The sequence below is a fragment of the Macrobrachium nipponense genome, chromosome 13 (genome assembly GCF_015104395.2).
Source record: "Macrobrachium nipponense isolate FS-2020 chromosome 13, ASM1510439v2, whole genome shotgun sequence".
Classification (NCBI taxonomy): Eukaryota; Metazoa; Arthropoda; class Malacostraca; order Decapoda; family Palaemonidae; genus Macrobrachium; species Macrobrachium nipponense.
Window position 1 is genome coordinate 90646696 of NC_087206.1, and position 20060 is coordinate 90666755.

Sequence of the window (20060 nt, forward strand, 5' to 3'; positions counted from 1 at the left end):
ATATATATATATATATATATATATATATATATATATATATATATATATTGTAGGCTATTATACATTACCATCAGTTTTTCAGTTGTAGACATTGGAAGAAAACGTTTATTCAGATTTGTCTAAACAAAATCCATTTTATAAAACAGTTCTCAACGAAATTCGTGACTCGCACTTGGTGAGAGTTTGTCAGGACGAAGCAAACGACCCCTTAAAAAACTTCCATTATTCAATTCGAAGTTAAAAATAGTTGTTTATGTTTTGTATCTATAAGAAATCTTGGTTTAATGTACACTTCAATCAGACGATGGTCTCTTAGATTGGTCATAGCAAAGTAAGGTTTCGTAGCCGACCCTAGACCTATACCGTCGAGATGCTATATCATTTAAACCTTATTTCAGTACAACTTTACTTCAAAATAATATAATGAAAATTAAATCTCTTTTATGAAGGTTATTGAAATTATCTAGGCCCCCTCCCCCCAAAAAAAATAATATTTTAAAAGTTACCAGGATTAGATTTGCCATACTCAGGCTAGGCCTGTGTCAATTGATTAAGCCGGTATCTTACTCGGGCAGTAAGCCTACAAACTACTATGTTGTTGTTGTTGTTGGGGTGTAGGAAAGGTGTATGGAAGAGCCTAAAAAGTTCTGAAAAAGGTGTTTGAGAATGAAGATCTGAACAGTAAATATTGTCCATGTTGAACAGTACAGAAAAATGATCTCGAATATAACGCATTCATTTCAATTGTCGTCGGTGAAATAAGGCTCTATTTATCCGTATATTGTAACACATTTTAAATTATTTGGTGTACTGAATTTAGGTTATGTTTCTGTTCGATTATTCAGTGTTTCCAATTATAACTGAGAATATACGAACATGTTTAATTAACGTCCTTTTTTATTTAATCCTTGAATATTGATGACGAAGACCACGTCACGTTCAGTTAGGAATATAATATTTACAATTGACGCGTGAAGGGTAAATCTTGCACGAGTCCCGAGTAAGCTACAGGTCGGATCACGCCTTGTTATAGTTTTAAACTCATATCAAGAACATTTTTAGTCTAGATAAGTCAGAATGACTTGCTAATGATAGTCCAACGCGAAAAATCGCCCCCCCTCCCCAACCCCCACGAGGGAATATTTCTTTCCTACCTCCAAAAGGTGGCGTTTTTCTCTCATCCGGAAGACATGTTTTGTGACCTCCAAAAGTTGGTTTTTGAACTCAAAAAGTATTTTTTTTCCAAAAAAATTTAAATTCACAAACGGGTCTTCAAAGTGCGTGTAAAAATTTAGAATTGAAAAAAAAAAAAAAAAAAAAAACAAAGGAAATAAGAGCGCCTCAGTGGCGTGATCGGTATGGTCTTGGCCTGCCACCTTGGTGGCCGCGAGTTCGATTCTCTGGCATTCCATTGAGGTGTGAGAGTTGTGTATTTCTGGTGATAGATGTTCACTCTCGACGTGGTCCGGAAGTCACGTAAGTAAAGCCGTTGGTCCCGTTGCTGAATAACCACTACTGGTTCCATGCAACGCAAAAACACCATACAAACAAACAATAGGGAAATAAGCGTGTATGTGCTGCAATTAACTTTAAATAACACCTTTTTCAGTTTCAAAAAAAAACTTTATTTCTGGCCTCAAAGGACCATTTCATACCTCCAAAAGGATTCTCGCAGGATTGTCACGAAAGAGGGCGTCCAAATATTGAGTGACTCCTGAAGAGAATCGTACAATATCTAGTCTTACTGGGAGTGTATTATTCACCTTCGGTACGACTGCTGTGTTCAGCTTCCAGTACCTTTTGAATTTGAGACCCATATCGTATATGTACTACCTCCTTTCTTGAAGTCGTTGATAGGAAGGGTTGTCAACTCAACGGGGGAGGGTTGGGGGGGGGATAATCACTTGAAAATATATACCTAAAAAGGTTATCAATCAAATTCAGGTCATTTATAATTATTAATGAACGGGTAGTTGTGGTTACTTATTATATATGCAAGCGCTTTTGTGGGTATGTTCTGGTATTATGTATATATAAGTACTTAATTGATTAATTTATTTAAACTTATACATCGCTATTTATTGTTTCTTAATTTTTTTGTCATTCATTCTTGTCAAGTGTTTTTCCCATACTGGAACCTTTGGTTTAGTAGCATTCGAAACTACAGTTACGGTTTGGCTTGTAATACAATAATAGTAATATAGTAATACATGATTCAAATATTTATTTCTTTATTAATTTATACAAAAGTTAATAAATCACTAGAATGAGAATAAATACAGAAAGTCCAGCGATCACGCGTAATCTGAAATGTGGTGTGTATTATCCGTAGAGTTAACAATGTTCCACCTCGCCCCTTAGGGGAACGGTCAGCAGTTTCCAGGGGAGACGCCAGTCCTAGAGAATTGAAAATTCTCTTATTGTATTCGTTATTCTCTTAACAAGTGTGAGGAACAAATATTCAGAAGGTTATGAAAAAATGCAAAAGTATCGCTTTATAACGTTAGTTTCCTGTAGTCTACTATTATAGTTAGACTCGTTGAGCTTACTGTGTTTTGTAATTATTGACCTCCCTCCCTGTCCCTCGTAACCCTTTCTCTTTTCCATTTTTTTTTTTATTTTCCTTTAAATTTTGGAGTGGCTTTTGCTCATAAATGCAAGGGGGGGCGTGAAGGGAAGGACCATCGTTTTAGTCCCACCGGTCTAGAAATATACACGCACTATATACTAGTATATATATATATATATCTATATATATATATATATATATATATATATAGGTGGAGATAGGTCTAGGCCTAGTATATATCGAAGCCAACCAACAAGAAGTATTATATTTACGACAATTTTTGTAATTTTTTAATATATATATAATATATATAGTATATATATATATTACATATATATTAATTATATCTATATATAATATATATATATATATATGAACTATATATATATATATATATATATATATATATATGTAATATATATATAATATTATATATACTATTTTAAATATATATATATAATACATATAATATATATATATAGATATATATATGTAATATATAATATATATATATATTATAATATATTACATATATGATATAATGATTACATTATATATATAGATATAATATATATATATATCATATTATATATATATTAATATATTAGAATAACATTATATATTCATATATATATATATATATATATATATATATATATATATATCCATATATATATATATATATATAGATATATTATTATATTATTATATATAGATATATATGATATATATATATATATATATATATATATATATATATATATAGAGAGAGAGAGACAGAGAGAGAGAGAGAGAGAGAGAGAGAGAGAGAGAGAGAGAGAGAGAGAGCTCTATATTGAAACCACACGATGAAGTATTTATTTACGACAATTTTTGTAATTTTGCAGTGCTACCATTGACTGATCGATTTTCACCAACTTGCGTCAGGTATGCAAAGGACTAATAATTCCTGTTATTTGCTTGTTATTTCAGTTTTTTTTAACTTTGCGATTTAATTCATTTTTTCTTAATCGGTTTTTCGTTGTTGAGTCTCTCATTTCGCGATTTTTATTTTATTTTATTTTATTTTGTTTTTTTTACCTGTAATGGGCTGTTTTTCCTAAGTGATATCCCCTTAGGCTAGTTGTATTCTCTAACTACGGTTACGGTTTGGCTTGTAATATAATAATAATAATAATAATAATAATAATAATAATAATAACTGCGGTTTCCCTTATATGGTTATAATTAACGCTACGTCAGCAGACTCTGATTCATAATATTATAAACATAGAAAAATATAGTATTAAATAGACGTTGCTTATGCAGGGAATATCTCAATAATAATGATATAATAATAATAAGTAGATAAATAAATAAATAAATAATTTTGGAACCAGAATCAGCCAAACAGGGATAAAACGACAGAAAATGAGACACAATTCTTATTTGTCTTTTTTTTTTTTTTTTTTTTTCTTGCCGGTCCAAAGTTCACTCGGTCCACGATGACACATAAATGCAGCTGAACGAAATTGGGACCAAATTGCCTTTTGGCCACGCACTCATTCTTTCTTTCTTTCCTTTCTTTCTTTCTTTTAATCTTTCTTTCCTCGTTTTAATTCATTTCAAACGCTTGATGGATGAATTGACGAGATATATTAACGAGGTGTTAGCCTACGTAGGTCTAACCCGGTGTGGATTATAGGGGCTTGTTCAGGTGGCGTTCGACGTAGCAGAAAACGAATACCTTCAAATATAGCCGTTATGTTTCCATTACGGATGAATGAAGTTTTTTTTTTTTCTTATGTAGAATTTGACTTACAAAGAATTAGGAAATTATATTGAAATATATTTCAATATACTAAGAGAAGAGAGTCAAGCTTGGCTCTTCTTCAAGAGGCAAGATTGGCTCTTTGGCTCGGTCGAGTTAGCCTTGATCATCTTCGCTGTGGAAACGTCTTTTTTTGTGGCCATTAAACGCCTTTTTTTTTGTGGGCATTAAACGCCTTTTTTTTGTGGGCATTAAACACCGTTTTTTTGTGGGCATTAAACGCCTTTTTTTGTGGGCATTAAACGTCTTTTTTTGTGGTCATTAAACGACATTTGTTGTGGGCATTAAACGACTTTTTTTGTGGGCATTAAACGACTTTTTTTGTGGGCATTAAACGACTTTTTTTGTGGGCATTAAACGACTTTTTTGTGGGCATTAAACGTCTTTTTTTGTGGCCATTAAACGTCTTTTTTTTGTGGGCATTAAACGACTTTTTTTGTGGGCATTAAACGCAATTTTTGGGGGGCATTAAACGCAATTTTTGGGGGGCATTAAACGCATTTTTTGTGGGCATTAAACACCTTTGTTTTGTGGTCATTAAATGTCTTTCTGGACATTAAACACATTTTTGTGGGCATTAAACATCTTTTTTAGTGGGCATTAATCGTTTTGTTGTGGTCATAAATGCCTTTTTTTGTGGGCACTAAACGTCTCTTTTATGGGCATTTAACGTCTCTTTTATGGGCATTTAACGCCTTTTTGTGGAAATGAAGCTCCTTTTTATAGGAATTAAATCCTTATATTGTGGGAATTAAACTTTTTTTTTGTGTGTGTGTGCATTAAAAACCTTTTTATGGAGAGTGAATTTTTTTTTTGGGTGGTTGTTAAACGACTGGTGTGGGAATTTAGATCCTTTTTATGGGAATTAATTTAAGTGGAATCAGTTTTTTTTTTTTTTTTTTTGGGGGGGAGGGCATCAAACGCCTATTTTTGAGGGCATTAAAAGCCTTTTTGTAGGAATTAAACGCCTTCTTTTCTGGGTATTAAACGCACTTTTGTGGGCACGAAGCGCCCTTTTTTTTGGGTATTGAAAGCCTTTTTTTTGTTGGAATACAACGCCTTTTATGTAAGTTTTAAAAGCTTTTGTGGGCATTAAATGTCTTGTTTGTGTGAATTAAACACGTTCTTGTATGGAAAGTACACTTTTTTTTTCTTTTTTTTTTTTTGTTGGTAGGAATGAAATGCCTCTTGTGAGAATGAAACTTTTTTTTTTTCTTTATGGGCACCGTACTCCATTTTTGTGGAAATGAAAGCCTTTTTTGTGGTATAACCTAAAGGCTTTTTTTAAATCAAACTTTTTGTTGTCTGTTTTGGTGGGCATGTCATTTCTTTAGCTTTTCGTACGAAGAATCTGATAGATAAAACGAATGATAGCAAAGCTGGGGACTAAAGGTCCAAAAGGATTAGAGATCTAGTGGCTATTCAAGCCTTCTTAAGCTTTCAGCTTAACGCACACACACACACACACAAACAAGCAAACAAACACACACAGACCCCCTCCACCGACGGGGCGAAGCAAGCGGCAGAAAGCAACTCACCTAAGACATCCTGCTGTGGAAGCCACGGGAAGGCCTTCACGTTGGGAGGGAACTTCAGGTTGTTGCCGTTGAACTTGATGAGTACCCGATGGGGCAGGAGGGAGAAGGCCTCTAAGAGGGCGTCGCGATACTTGTCCGGTATCCTCGAGGTCTTCTGGAAGGCCCCCAGGCTGAAGTATATCACGCCTTCCTCGTCGGCGTTGTCCAGCCATTCTTTGAGTTCCTACAGGAAGAAGAGGCACGTTCTTGAGTGCGTTTACTTTTTTTTGGATTAGGTGAAGAACATGTTGCAAAAATGTCCGTAACTTAGTTCATACACATCACAAACAGGTTGGATACAAGTCAAGAACAAGATATCGGTAGTCATAACCAGTGCTTCATACGTTATTGTTCTCCACTGTCGGCTGCTCACGTCTTTGAGTTTATTTACTTTGTGGAAAAGGTGTGGAACAAGTTATAAACATAGTTTCTGGAACTCATTGCATTTAAGTGGCGGACATGTTGGATACAAGTCAAGAACAACATATTGGTAGTCCTAATCAGTGCTTTCATACAGTTATTATTCTCCACTGATGGTCATTCACATATGTGAGGTTGTTCAGTGTTTTGGAAAAGGTGAACTTGTCACAAGCACAATGTCTGCAACTTATTGCATGCAAGTCAAAAACAAGTTGGATACAAGTCTACACCATATGAGTAGTCCTAAGCACTACTTCATTTGGTTATTGTTCTCCAGTGACAGTCGATCACGTCTTTCAGTGAGTTCACTTTTTAGAAAGGGGGAAAGAAAATGTTCCAGACACAGTGTCTGCAGCTCACCACACCTCAAACAAGTTGCCAATGTGTGTTTATGACCTTGTTTACTTGTTTCATGTGTAAGTATATATTTTTTATTTATTCCCACACATGTGCACATACACTAAAACTGAAGCAAAACTGTGAAATATAACCTGTAGAATATCTGCAAAGCTGCAAAGAAGCAATATGGCTTTATGCAGTGCAACTTATTACATATTTGGCCTTGTGTCTGCAAAACTCTTCATAGTGACCATAATAAGATAATCACTGTATGCAAGCTGCAGGGAGACAGTGACTCAGCGCTTTGGCAACACTGCTTGCAGAAACATCACGACCATTTCAAGTGAGATGAGAAACTCTACTGTAGACTCGATTTTTTTTTCTTTTTGTAAAATGCGTAAATGCTTTGAAAGATGTCACTAACTATATATATATATATATTATATATATATATATATATATTAATATATATATATATAATATATATATATACATATACGTATATATATATATATATATATATATATATATATATATATACTATATATATATATGGTATATAGGTATTGATATATATGTGTATATAATTTATAAGGAGGTATATATAATATATATATATATATATATATAGGTATTATATATATAGTATATATATATTTTTATATATATATTACTTAATATAAAACTTTAAAAGTTGTGCTTTAGGCAAGTACTATATCATTAACTTATTCGCTATTACAAATGCATGATATATATATATATATATATATATATTATATATATATATATATATATATATATATATATATATATATATATATATATATATATATATATATTATATATATATATATATTTTTTTTTTTTTTTTTTTTTTTTTTCCGCCGCAACCAAGATGTCTCATTTTGTTTTGGGAACATTTTTGCACATACATGTACACTGAAATGACGAGTATTATTATTATTATTATTATTATTATTATTATTATTATTATTATTATTATTATTATTATTATTATTATTATTATTATTAAAAATCTTCCCGGGCATTTTCTCTCACACTTACCCTCACGATAGCGCTCTCAAGCAAATTGCAGTTTAAAAACAAATGAATTATCTTACGCAGCATCCAGTAACTGACTCAAGAAAATAATTGGTCAGTTGCTCGAGACGGATTAAAAAAAGTGATAAAAAAAAGTTAAGAAGGTGCTTCATTATTGTGACTAAAAACCATTCTTTATTTTCTTCTTCTTCTTCTTCTTACTTTCTTTTGCAAGCATCTTATGCCATGATGTCATCGCTCGATGGAAAACTTACGTGGCATGAGTAGCCAAGTCAAGCAGAATTAGACAGAAGTGATAAGTGTGTGGAGAGAGAGAGAGAGAGAGAGAGAGAGAGAGAGAGAGAGAGAGAGAGAGAGATAGACAGAAGAGAGAAGAGAGAGAGAGAGAGAGAGAGAATTTCAGAGCGGATTCCATCAGGGTAGGCTGAAAAACTAGATAACTAGATGATATGACTCACTGTTGACAAATACTAAAAGCCATTTTTTTTGCCAGATATTGCAACATTTGATGTCACCATCTCTCAAATGAAGATTTGGCGATGACAAGCGGCGAGGTAATAATAATGATAATAATAATAATAATAATAAATAATAATAATAATGAGCTGGTTACGTCATGTGTTACAACATTTGACGAATAAAAGTCTTTTAGTATTTATATCACCAGAGGTCCATGACATACGGCTTCTTAGTTTATTGCGTGGGAATCCAGCTCTGAAATTCTCTCTCTCTCTCTCTCTCTCTCTCTCTCTCTCTCTCTCTCTCTAGAAAAAGCGAGCTGTAGGGTGAAATTCAAATTAACGATCGTCTTATTACTTTTGATTTTTCGTATTGCCAAGTTCTTGGAAGAAGAGGCCGTTGCCCAAATTCCTTCGTGAGAAGTAGGGCGATCCTTTCGTCCTCATCGTTTCCAAAAATATCTCTCCCGACTTTCGTGATGATTAGTAGTAGTAGTTAGGAGAAGTAGCAGTAGCACTTACGCCCGGGGATGGGGTACGGAGAGAGAGAGAGAGAGAGAGCGTCCGACAATGCGGGAATTTTTGGAAGTGGTGAATCACGTGAGATTGTAATTTGCGCCTGAATTGTGATGCTTTCAAACCCTCTCTCAAGAAACTCATTACTAACGTGACAATTTGGGTGGTGCAAACGAATTACTAGGCTCTCTCTCTCTCTCTCTCTCTCTCTCTCAGAAGTGTCCCAGTTAAAAAAACTAACCGCAGGCTAACTGAGAGGACTGACTTATTATCTCCAAGCATTACGAATACGAGAGAACTTTTATCCTTGAATTCTTATTCTTTTACGCCCGTCCGAATCACTCCAAGGTCACCCTTGGCCTGGGCTGCTCAAGCACAACTTCTAACACTCTTTGGTGTGGTATTGCAATAAGTGCGTAAACGGTTTGCAATAAGAATTTGAACAAACGGTTTGCAATATGACTGTGTAAACGGTTTGCAGTAAGACTTTGCGTAAACGGTTTGCAATACGACTTTGCATAAACTGTTTGCAATAAGACTTTGTGTAAATGGTTTGCAATGAGACTGCGTAAAGCGGTTTGCAATGAGACTTTGCATTAACGGTTTGCAATAAGACTGCGTAAACGTTTTGTAGTGAGACTGTGTAAACGGTTTGCAATGAGACTTTGCGTAAACGGTTTGCAATAAGACTTTGCATAAACAGTTTGCAATAAGACTGTGTAAACGGTTTGTAATAAAACTGTGTAAACGGTTTGCAATAAGACTTTGCGTAAACGGTTTGCAATAAGGCTTTGTAAACCGTTCGCAAAAAGACTTTGCGTAAACGGTTTGCCATAAGACTGTAAACCATTCGCAATAAGACTTTGCATAAACGGTTTGCAATAAGACTTTGCATAAACAGTTTGCAATAAGACTGTGTAAATGGTTTGTAATAAAACTGTGTAAACGGTTTGCAATAAGACTGCATAAACGGTTTGCAATGAGACTTTGTAAACCGTTCGCAATAAGACTTTGCGTAAACGGTTTGCGATAAATCTTTGTAAACCGTTCGCAATAAGACTTTGCGTAAACGGTTTGCAATAAATCTTTGTAAACCGTTCGCAATAAGACTTTGCGTAAACGGTTTGCAATAAATCTTTGTAAACCGTTCGCAATAAGACTTTGCGTAAAGGGTTTGCAATAAGACTTTGTAAACCTTTCGCAATAAGACTTTGCGTAAACAGTTTGTAATAAATCTTTGTAAACCGTTCGCAATAAGACTTTGCGTAAACGGTTTGTAATAAATCTTTGTAAACCGTTCGCAATAAGACTTTGCGTAAACGGTTTGCAATAAGACTTTGTAAACCGTTCGCAATAAGACTTTGCGTAAACGGTTTGCAATAAGACTGTGTAAACCGTTTGCAATAAGACTTTGCGTAAGCGGTTTGCAATGAGACTGTGTAAACGGTTTGCAATAAGACTTTGCGTAAGCGGTTTGCAATAAGATTTTGTAAACCGTTCGCAATAAGACTTTGCGTAAGCGGTTTGCAATAAGACTGTGTAAACGGTTTGCAGTAAGACTTTGCGTAAGCGGTGTGCAATAAGACTTTGCGTAAACGGTTTGCAATAAATCTTTGTAAACCGTTTGCAATAAGACTTTGTGTAAACAGTTTGCAATAAGACTGTGTAAATGGTTTGCAATAAGACTTTGCGTAAGCGGTTTGCAATGAGGCTGTGTAAACGGTTTGCAATAAGACTTTGCGTAAACGGTTTGCAATAAGACTTTGTAAACCATTCGCAATAAGACTTTGCGTAAACGGTTTGCAATAAATCTTTGTAAACCGTTCGCAATAAGACTTTGCGTAAATGGTTTGCAATAAATCTTTGTAAAACGTTCGCAATAAGACTTTGCGTAAACGGTTTGCAATAAGACTTTTTAAACTGTTCGCAATAAGACTTTGCATAAACGGTTTGCAATAAGACTTTGCATAAACAGTTTGTAATAAGACTTTGCATAAACAGTTTGCAATAAGACTGTGTAAACGGTTTGCAATAAGACTTTGCGTAAGCGGTTTGCAATAAGACTTTGTAAACCGTTCACAATAAGACTTTGCGTAAACGGTTTGCAATAAGACTTTGCTAAACATTTGCAATAAGAACTGTGGTAAAACGGGTTTGCAATAAGACTTTGCGTAAGCCTTTGCAATAAGACCTTTTGTACTCGTCGCATAAACTGCCGTAAAACGGTTTGCAATAATACTTTGCGTTTATAAACGTTTGGCAATAAGACTGTGTAACCGGTTTGCAATAAGACTTTGCGTAAGCAGTTTGCCAAGAGATTTTGTAACCATTGCAATAGACTTTGCGTAAAAGGTTTGCTATAAGACTGTGTAAACGGTTTGCAATAAGACTTTGCGTAAACGGTTTGCAATAAGACTTTGCTTAAACGGTTTGCTATAAGAATGTGTAAACGGTTTGCAATAAGACTTTGCATAAACGGTTTGCAATAAGACTTTGCGTAAGCGTTTTGCAATGAGACTGTGTAAACGGTTTGCAATAAGACTTTGCGTAAACGGTTTGCAATAAGACTGTGTAAACGGTTTGCAATAAGACTTTGTAAACCATTCACAATAAGACTTTGCGTAAACGGTTTGCAATAAGACTGTGTAAATGGTTTGCAATAAGACTTTGCGTAAGTGGTTTGCAATGAGACTGTGTACACGGTTTGCAATAAGAATTTTGCGACTTTGGACCGTTTCGTAAACGGTTTGCAATAAGATTTTGCGTAAACGGTTTGCAATAAGACTTTGCATTAACTGTTTGCAATAAGACTTTGCGTAAACGGTTTGCAATAAGATTTTGCGTAAACGGTTTGCAATAAGACTTTGCGTAAACGGTTGCAATAAGATTTTGCGTAAACGGTTTGCAATAAGATTTTGCGTAAACAGTTTGCAATAAGACTTTGCTTAAACGGTTGGAAACTATGACTGGTTGAGCAGTCCATTATAGTCTAAAGCAATCTGGAGATGTAATGCTTGGTCAAGGCGTTGCGCTTCAAGTAACTTAGTTCGAATACCCAGGAACGATAGCTTAAACATCCAGGAACTGCGATTTAAACAAGCAGAACTTCAGGCTCAAAAACCATTGAAATGCTATTTAAACAATCAGGTACAGCAGTTTAAGCAATGATTAACTGTAGCTTAAACAATCAAGTAGAGCAGATTAACCAGTGATGAACTATAGTTAAAACAATCAAGAACTAAAGTTTAGAAAATGGGTTTTAGTTTCAAGGAACCAGTATAGTATATTCCGGACTGTAACGGAAAGAAAAACAAAAGCTTGTATTTGCTCTACCAAGCAGACTAAGTTTCGCGTGGTTGACCTACGCTTGATGTCTTCTATCATTGCTTCTGCTAATTCCATGTACTACAGGCAAGAGAGAGAGAGAGAGAGAGAGAGAGAGAGAGAGAGAGAGAGAGAGAGAGAGCTCCTGACCTCAGACGAAGTAGATAAACTGGTACCACTGATGAATTGCTAAGAATAGCCTGCTGAAAGAAAAAAAAAAAAAACCTTTAACCAGAGGGTAAAATATACTATAAAAAAGAACCAGTGTCGCCAACTCTCAGAATTTAAGACTCCCGAAAGCAAAGAATTATAGAGAAAGAAGAATTCATGTTAGAAGTCTGTGAGGAAATCGAATACAGGATGAAAGTCGTTCTGGAAGATGAATTGAGGATGATAGTGGTTTTGGAGGATGAATTCAGGATGAATGTTGCTTTAAAAGGTGAATTTGGGATTAAGTCATTTTAGAAGATGAATTCAGGATGAAAGTGATTTTAGAAGATGAATTCAGGATGAAAGTCATTTTAGGAGATGAATCCAGGATGAAAGTCATTTTAGAAGATGAATCCAGGATGAAAGTAATCTTCGAAGATGAATCCAGGATGAAAGTCATTTTAGAAGATGAATCCAGGATGAAAGTCATTTTAGAAGATGAATCCAGGATGAAAGTCATTTAGAAGATGAATCCAGAATGAAAGTAATTTAGAAGATGAATCCAGAATGAAAGTAATTTAGAAGATGAATTCAGTACGAAAGTCATTTTAGTAAATGAATTCAGGTTGAAAGTTTTTTTAAAGGATGAATTCGTGATGAAAGAAGCGTTGAAAAATTCAAGTTGGTCTCAAAATCATTATTAGAATTCCATTTTTCTATATTCCAGGGAAAAGGTTATATATATATATATATATATATATATATATATATATATATATATATATATATATATACATATACATATATATCTATACACACACACACACACACACACATATATATATATAATATATATATATATATATATTATATATATGTGTGTGTATATATATAGTATATATATATATATATATATATATATATATATAGTATATGTATATATATATATATATATATATATATATATATATATATATATATATATATACTAAGAAGTCACAAAAGTAAGTATTGTTTATTAGCTGAAGCCACTAGGAAAATTTAAGAAAGAAAAGACAGTGTCAAGTACTTCCGTGTATTTAACACATCTTCGTGCCCCGAAGATGTGTTAAATACACGAAAGTACTTGACACTGTCTTTTTTTTCTTTAATGTTCCTAGAGGCTTTAGCACGAAGGTTCAACGCTACGTGCTCAGCAAACCTCTTCTTATGCTTGTTCCTATCGGTGGGAGAATCTTTAGCCTGGGCTGTTAGTACGTACATAGTACATATTATCCTCTTTACTTTAACGAACCGGCCTAAGCCATTTTTCCCCCATTCTGAGAACGTTAGATGGAAGAAAGAATATGAATGGGGGTAGAGTAAATGAAAGGGTCGCAGCTAGGAGCCTAAGGAACTCTGCAAAGAAGCTTAAGTAGTAATGTCTCCTGATGCTATTCAGGGCTTCCAATCAGCTCATCTTCTGCGGAAATTTGTGTTGGAAAAGCTGGCAACGCAGACAACTGAAAGCTGAGATTATGATGTTACAGAGTATCAGAAACTGTGAGACTTTTTGGAAAATTCAAAAAATATTTAGAAATTGGGATAATAAGGTTCCACATATAGCTCATGCGAATATTTGATTTGAAGAAATTTTTGAACAGCCCCTTACTTACATACATACATACATACATACATACATACATACATACATACATACATACATACATACATACAATAATAATAATGATAATAATAATAATAATTAATAATAATAATAATAATAATAATAATAATAATAATAATAATAATAATAATCTTGCTCATTCCTTTTTTAAAATCAAAGTATTTCACGTATTTCCAAAAGAGCAGTTTTGACCAAATTTTCCATATATGCGAGTAAGCAAGCACTTGAGAACTTCGGTTTTTGTGAGGTGATACCCAAATCTGTATCGAATACTTCCTATAAAACTTATTTAACAAAGTAATGCAAAGGCGGGAAAGAGTGAAGAGAAACCCTTATAACAAAAGGGCATTTATCTATCAACGTGGATAGCGGACCATTACAGTACATAAAAAGACGAAAATATCCCTTCATCTTATGTAAACGCCAAACCACTCTCAGACGATCGGCCTTGTTCACCCGAAAGCAAGATTAGGACCCAAGAACCCGCCTTGAGGTATGCCAGGTATTACGTAACGCTCGGAAACAAACTATTCTACCTTCCGCGTTTCGAAAATCTCGAGTTCCTCGTTCCTGGCCACCCGAAATAGCAAGATGAAAAGGACCCAAGCGCCCGCCCTGAGGTATGCCAGGTATTATTACGTAACGCTCGGTACAAACTGAAAGAAAGTTCTACCTTTTGCGTTTCGGGAAACTTTTGTTCCTTAATCCAGGCCACCCGAAAAAGCAAGATGAAAAGGACCCAATCACCAACTTGAGGTACGCCAGGGATTACGTAACGATCGGAACAAATTTCTACCCGAAAGTTCCACCTCCAGGAAGGTGTCGTCGCTCACATAAGCATCACCAGCTGTTGTGGGGAGATCGGCGACGTCCCTTCAGTAACAGCAAGTGTTGTTATGTCACAGGGTAACGCAACAACATTCGAAGCAGACCATTTTTAAACAAAACACAATCTCGTGACCCTCGTTCATACTGTACCCCAAGTGTTTTTGTATGTTTGTGTGTGTGTGTTGTGCCATGTGTACGTCAGGCAAGGTGTTCTCTTTTGTGTGGGGGCTTGGTAGGGGCATGGATCCTGTGTGCCCAGAGATGGGGGTTGATTGGGTTACTGACCGTACCCATATGAAATGACAGGCCAAGGAAAAAGAGAAGGAGGAGGTAGAGAGAGAGAGAGAGAGAGAAAGAGATCGTCTCTCGGAGGGCGAAGTAGGACTCGACTCAAGGAATGGAGAGGAAAAGTGTACTCTATGGACTCTGTGTCCTTGGCTGTGCCCGTACCCACCACCATTTCTAGGGCAGGAAAAGGGGTTTTTCTTCCGTGTGCGTGTGTGAGAGTGTGTGTTTTCGAGGACTACGAACGCGCGCACGCGGGCAGTGCCACCACATGCCCCGTGGGGTCACTGACTCTACCCTAGGGAACGAAAAGGAGATTTGACTGACACCGGCTAATCGATTTCGTTCTCGGAAGTAGATTGAATTAGTCTTTTTGACGACTTTCTAGAAAAAAGGATAAATGTCCTTAGAGTGATGGCATCATTCAGGTGTATATGTATATATATAAATATACACACACACACACACACACACATATATATATATATATATATATATAGATATATATGTATGTATGTATGTATATATATATATATATATATATATATATATATATATAGTATGTATATGTGTATAATATATATATATATATATATATATATATATATATATATATATATGATATAACTGATCTCTGCTTTCTGTATTTCCTATTACTTTCTGTTACTTCCTTTAAATAAACACCACATTCTTTGGAAACTTGAATTTCAAGTCGGTGGTTCCTGTGGGCTTGTTCCCCATGACCGGAGTTCATCTTCTATCTATCTATCTATATATATATATATATATATATATATATATATATATATATATATATATATATACACAAAATCCTTGGAAAAAAAAAGCTATACAAGATAAGCTTCAAATCAAAGTCACAAGATCAGAATATCAAAATATCATTTTACCTATCAAGGAAAAAGTACGCTCATGTACAGTAACGTAAGTGACCCCTTTTCTGTATTAATTTTTTTTAAATCTTTGACTCTTGGTGAATTCAACCCCTGAGACTCAAATCTTGACAAAACGTCCTTTTCCAACTTGTAAGTTGTCATTTGGTAATCTGTTAGTCGACGTCCTAGCTGGTTATATGAGTCCATAGGTCCATAGTAGACCTCTTATGCGCTTTGACACCTTACACAGCTTATGGGCCAGCTAAGAATAAGCTGCTTTGCTGGAATATAGCCAGCTTCACTACAACGAAGAAACTAACTGAATGTAATAAGGTATTCAGAAAACTTCAATGATTTTTGCTCTAAGAAGCCATTTGCTTCAATTTTCTTGCAGCGATCTTTGCAGAAAGACAACGGAGAACTTATATCCTCAATTTCGTCTGCCCCCCCCCCCCCCCCACCCCCCCCCCCCCCCCACCCCCCCACCCCCCCCACACCCCCCACCCCCCCAAAAAAAAAAAAAAAATAAAGGGGTCTCAACCGGGCGCTAGAGTGCATTGGGAGGAATGTTGGCCTACCCAAAACCCAAATCCAGGCAATTCGGCCTGGAATGTGGTCCCAGATTCTTCAGCTTCCAAGAAGCGCTCGGTCGTGGCTGGGTGGTTACAGCAGTAACGAAACTTTCAATAAAATGATCAAAGATGATGATTATTATTAGGAGTAATCAGAAGATGAACCCTGTTCATACGAAACCAGCCTAATAAAGGGGTCATTGACTTGAAATTCAAGCTTCCAAAGAGCATGGCGTTCATTTGGAAAAAGTAACAGAAGGTAATAGGAAATACAGAAAGAAGAGATCGGTTATTAGGAAAAAAATGAAAAAACCAATCATAGCTGAAGAGACTGGCCCACTGGAGGAAAAATCCGGCACAACTTTCAACAGGAGAGAGAAAGATATTATGATGAGCTAAAACCTCACCCGGGTCTAACGTAGCACATGAGATATAGCGTCATATTCAATGGCATCATATAAAAGGCAATGATTGTAACTCTTTGACGTCTTTTAATCTTTCCCCTTCAATAGCAAGGGAACTTGGTCACTTCGCCGACGGAACTGCTACTTATAATGGAAGACCAAGTACTGGGACTCATGAGGTCATTTAGCGCTGAAAGGGAAATTGAGAAGAAAAGGTTTGAAAGGTATAACAGGAGGTAAACCTTTAGCAGAAGCGCAATGAAACAGTCGTGAGGAGAGGGTTAAGGAAAGTTAGTTAAGTATATCTTAGTTTACCCAGACCACTGAGCTGATGAACAGCTCTCCTAGGATTGGCCCGAAGGATTAGATATTTTTTGACGTGGCTAGGAACCAATTGGTCACCTAGCACCTACAGCTTATTGTGGGATCTGAACCACATTATATCGAGAAAGTAATTTCTAATCACCAAAAATAAATTCCTCTGATTCAACGTTGGCAGAGCCCCCGGGGAGTCGAACTCGCGACTACCGAATCGGTAGGCAAGCACCTAAACCACTCGTCCAACGAGGAACTAAGGAAAGTAAGATAGAAGAAAGAGAATAAGAGGGGAGAAAGGAAACTGAGGCCGAAGACAGGAAGATCGGACGACTCGGGAAGGAAGGATCTCCTCGCCAAAAGCGTCATCCTATAAGCAGGAAATCGTCGTTGTGGAATGCTACTAAGAAAGGATACCGCGTAGGAAGGATGGAAGGATACTGAGGTTGTGTGTGTGTGCTTGCGAGCGCAAGCAAAGGTGAGACAGAGGTCAGTCAAACTTGAAGGACTATCGCCGTCCGTGGTTGAGGGAGGGAGAGGAAGAGAGGGAGAGGTGGTGTTGGGGGGACTGCTAGCGAATGTTTGTGTTGGGTTGGGGGGCGGGGGGGACGGGAGAAAGGGGGCAACAGCAGCTACGATAGACGGAGAGAGCTCGAAGACCCCTGAAATAAATATCCTGGTGTCCTTATAGCTCTTCTTTCTCGTGCTTGTTGCGTTGCCGTCTCTTCTTGTTGCTGTTGACTCCCTTAAACTTCCACTTTTTTTCCCTCACAAATCGTTTTTCCCTGAATATCTACAGACTTCCTCTTTGAAGTTTGTTCTTCGAGTCATTTGCTACAAGAAGGATCAACCAGCAGGGCGTGAATTTCAAATTAGACGGGGTCTCGGTATTGGAAAAAGTGAAAAATGGTAACCTTGTGAAAATGTTCTAAAATGTGCTAGTGCACGCTGCAGACAGACTCTGTTCCGAATAAGCAACACTTCGCCAGATTGCTGTAGTAGTAGTAATAATCTGCTTTTGTCTTTGGAACAGCCCCTCGCTTGTTCTATTTTACCTTAGTCCTCGGAAGAACCAGCCTTGACTCACCCACAGGAGGAAGTCGAGCCCTTCGACATGGCGCTGCAGTACATAGACCTTGCATAGGACACTTGGGGTCAGGAAGGTAGGGAGGGGGTGTCTAGGAGCAACTAGGACCTGTTGGGGTGGTGGTTGGATGGGGTGTTGGTTTGGTAGGTAGTAACCTACGACCGACCAGCAAGCAGAAATAAGTGATGACGTCAGATTCTGTTCCTTGGCCCCACCCCCCACCCCCACGGCCCAAAAAGGGCGGGACGAATGCCATTGCTGATGTATGGTGGAGTCTACTCCTCCTCCTCCTCCTCCTCCTCCTCCTCCTCCTCCAGCAGGGGTCGTTGGCCCTTGTGCTTGCTCCCAACGCCTCCGGCGGGCGGCTTTTTAGCCAAATGGCATTTCCTCTGACCTCCAAAATCTGCCGTTTTTATTTTTTTTCTATTTTTGCGTTTTTTGTCCCTAAATATTCCTCGGGAGAAGTCTTCAGATTTATTTTTAGACTCTCTCTCTCTCTCTCTCTCTCTCTCTCTCTCTCTTAGCAACCTCGCTATTAGAGGCTCGTAATAAAAGACGAATAGAATTAAATAATAGCTCTTAATTGCTGTTCTAGAATTACATGATAAGTACTAAGTTTTTGTACAGTTTTGCGTACTCATCGCATATTTTAGGATTCTGTATCACATGTACATTTCGTATGTGGATTCAGTATGTGACTGAATCGTAGATGTGTATTATATATATATATATATATATATATATATATATATATATATATATATATATATATATATATATATATATATGTGTGTTGTGTGTGTGTGTGTGTGTGTGTGTGTGTGTTTTATACAGAGTTACACCAATTTAGCAAAGGGAAATATAGTTCATTTTATTTTTATTATATCATGCAATAGAAAACTCGGCTGTTTGGAATATCTGGTAATATTAAATGTTCTGATGATTTTTAAAATATTGTAAATCTGTCTGTCAAACTATATGCTAAGGGTTTGGTCAACTGGCTGAGATCCTAACTTTTTACCGATCACAAGTCTACGAGAGGTGATAGAAGCATACAATTCTCCTTTTGTACGGTTGTAATTGAGCTTAGATCGCTACCTAGATACTGATTACAGAAGAATTAGCAGATATTCATCAATGCTTCATTATACTTATGAATTGACATCAGCGCTTAGTGTTTCATGAAGGAAAAAACTATTATCGAACGTATCCAGTTCATATCAAAGTCGTGTAACTGACATTCCTCTAAAATGACTACCATAAAAACGACCCTTACAATCCGTTGACGAATAACAATTTTGAATTTTTATAAGGTTCAGCCTCAGAGAAGAATAAAGAACATCAGTCCGGATACGAGGAGTACCGATTGTTCGGAAGACCTCGTATGCTATTGATAACAGCGATGCAATCAATGCAACCTGTCTTTAGGTCATTTGCAGTACTTCCTTTACTAGAATTCTGTTCTCCGGCGTGGATGTCTGCTTCTGCCAGAGATTTTTCTCTTTTGAGATAGAGTGGTTAGCGAACCATTCTCTCTAGGTTTCTGTTTCCTAATAATAGCAGTTATGACTTGGACCATCGACAGATGGATGGTTTCTTGTTCGTCAATTTTTCGTAATGTGTATTTTAACAGGGATCTTTCACATTTACAATCGATCCCTGAACCCAGCAACACAGCAACAACAATATGTAGTCAATTCAAGCGAAGGCACAACGCATTACTACTCTAGCGCAGTTCAAATTGTATTTTTAAATTTTTACTTGAGTTTTTTTTCAATTATGAAT

At 36.2% G+C, this 20060-nt stretch overlaps 1 protein-coding gene across 1 annotated transcript in view; it reads right to left on the bottom strand.

Moving 5' to 3' along the window:
• The window catches only part of LOC135225195 (UDP-glucosyltransferase 2-like), a 123250-nt gene that overhangs the window by 28306 nt on the left and 74884 nt on the right, over positions 1-20060 (bottom strand). The window contains exon 2 of the mRNA XM_064264496.1: positions 5918-6140. Coding sequence (XP_064120566.1) covers positions 5918-6140 — 223 coding nt within the window. The remainder of the gene's footprint in view (positions 1-5917; positions 6141-20060) is intronic.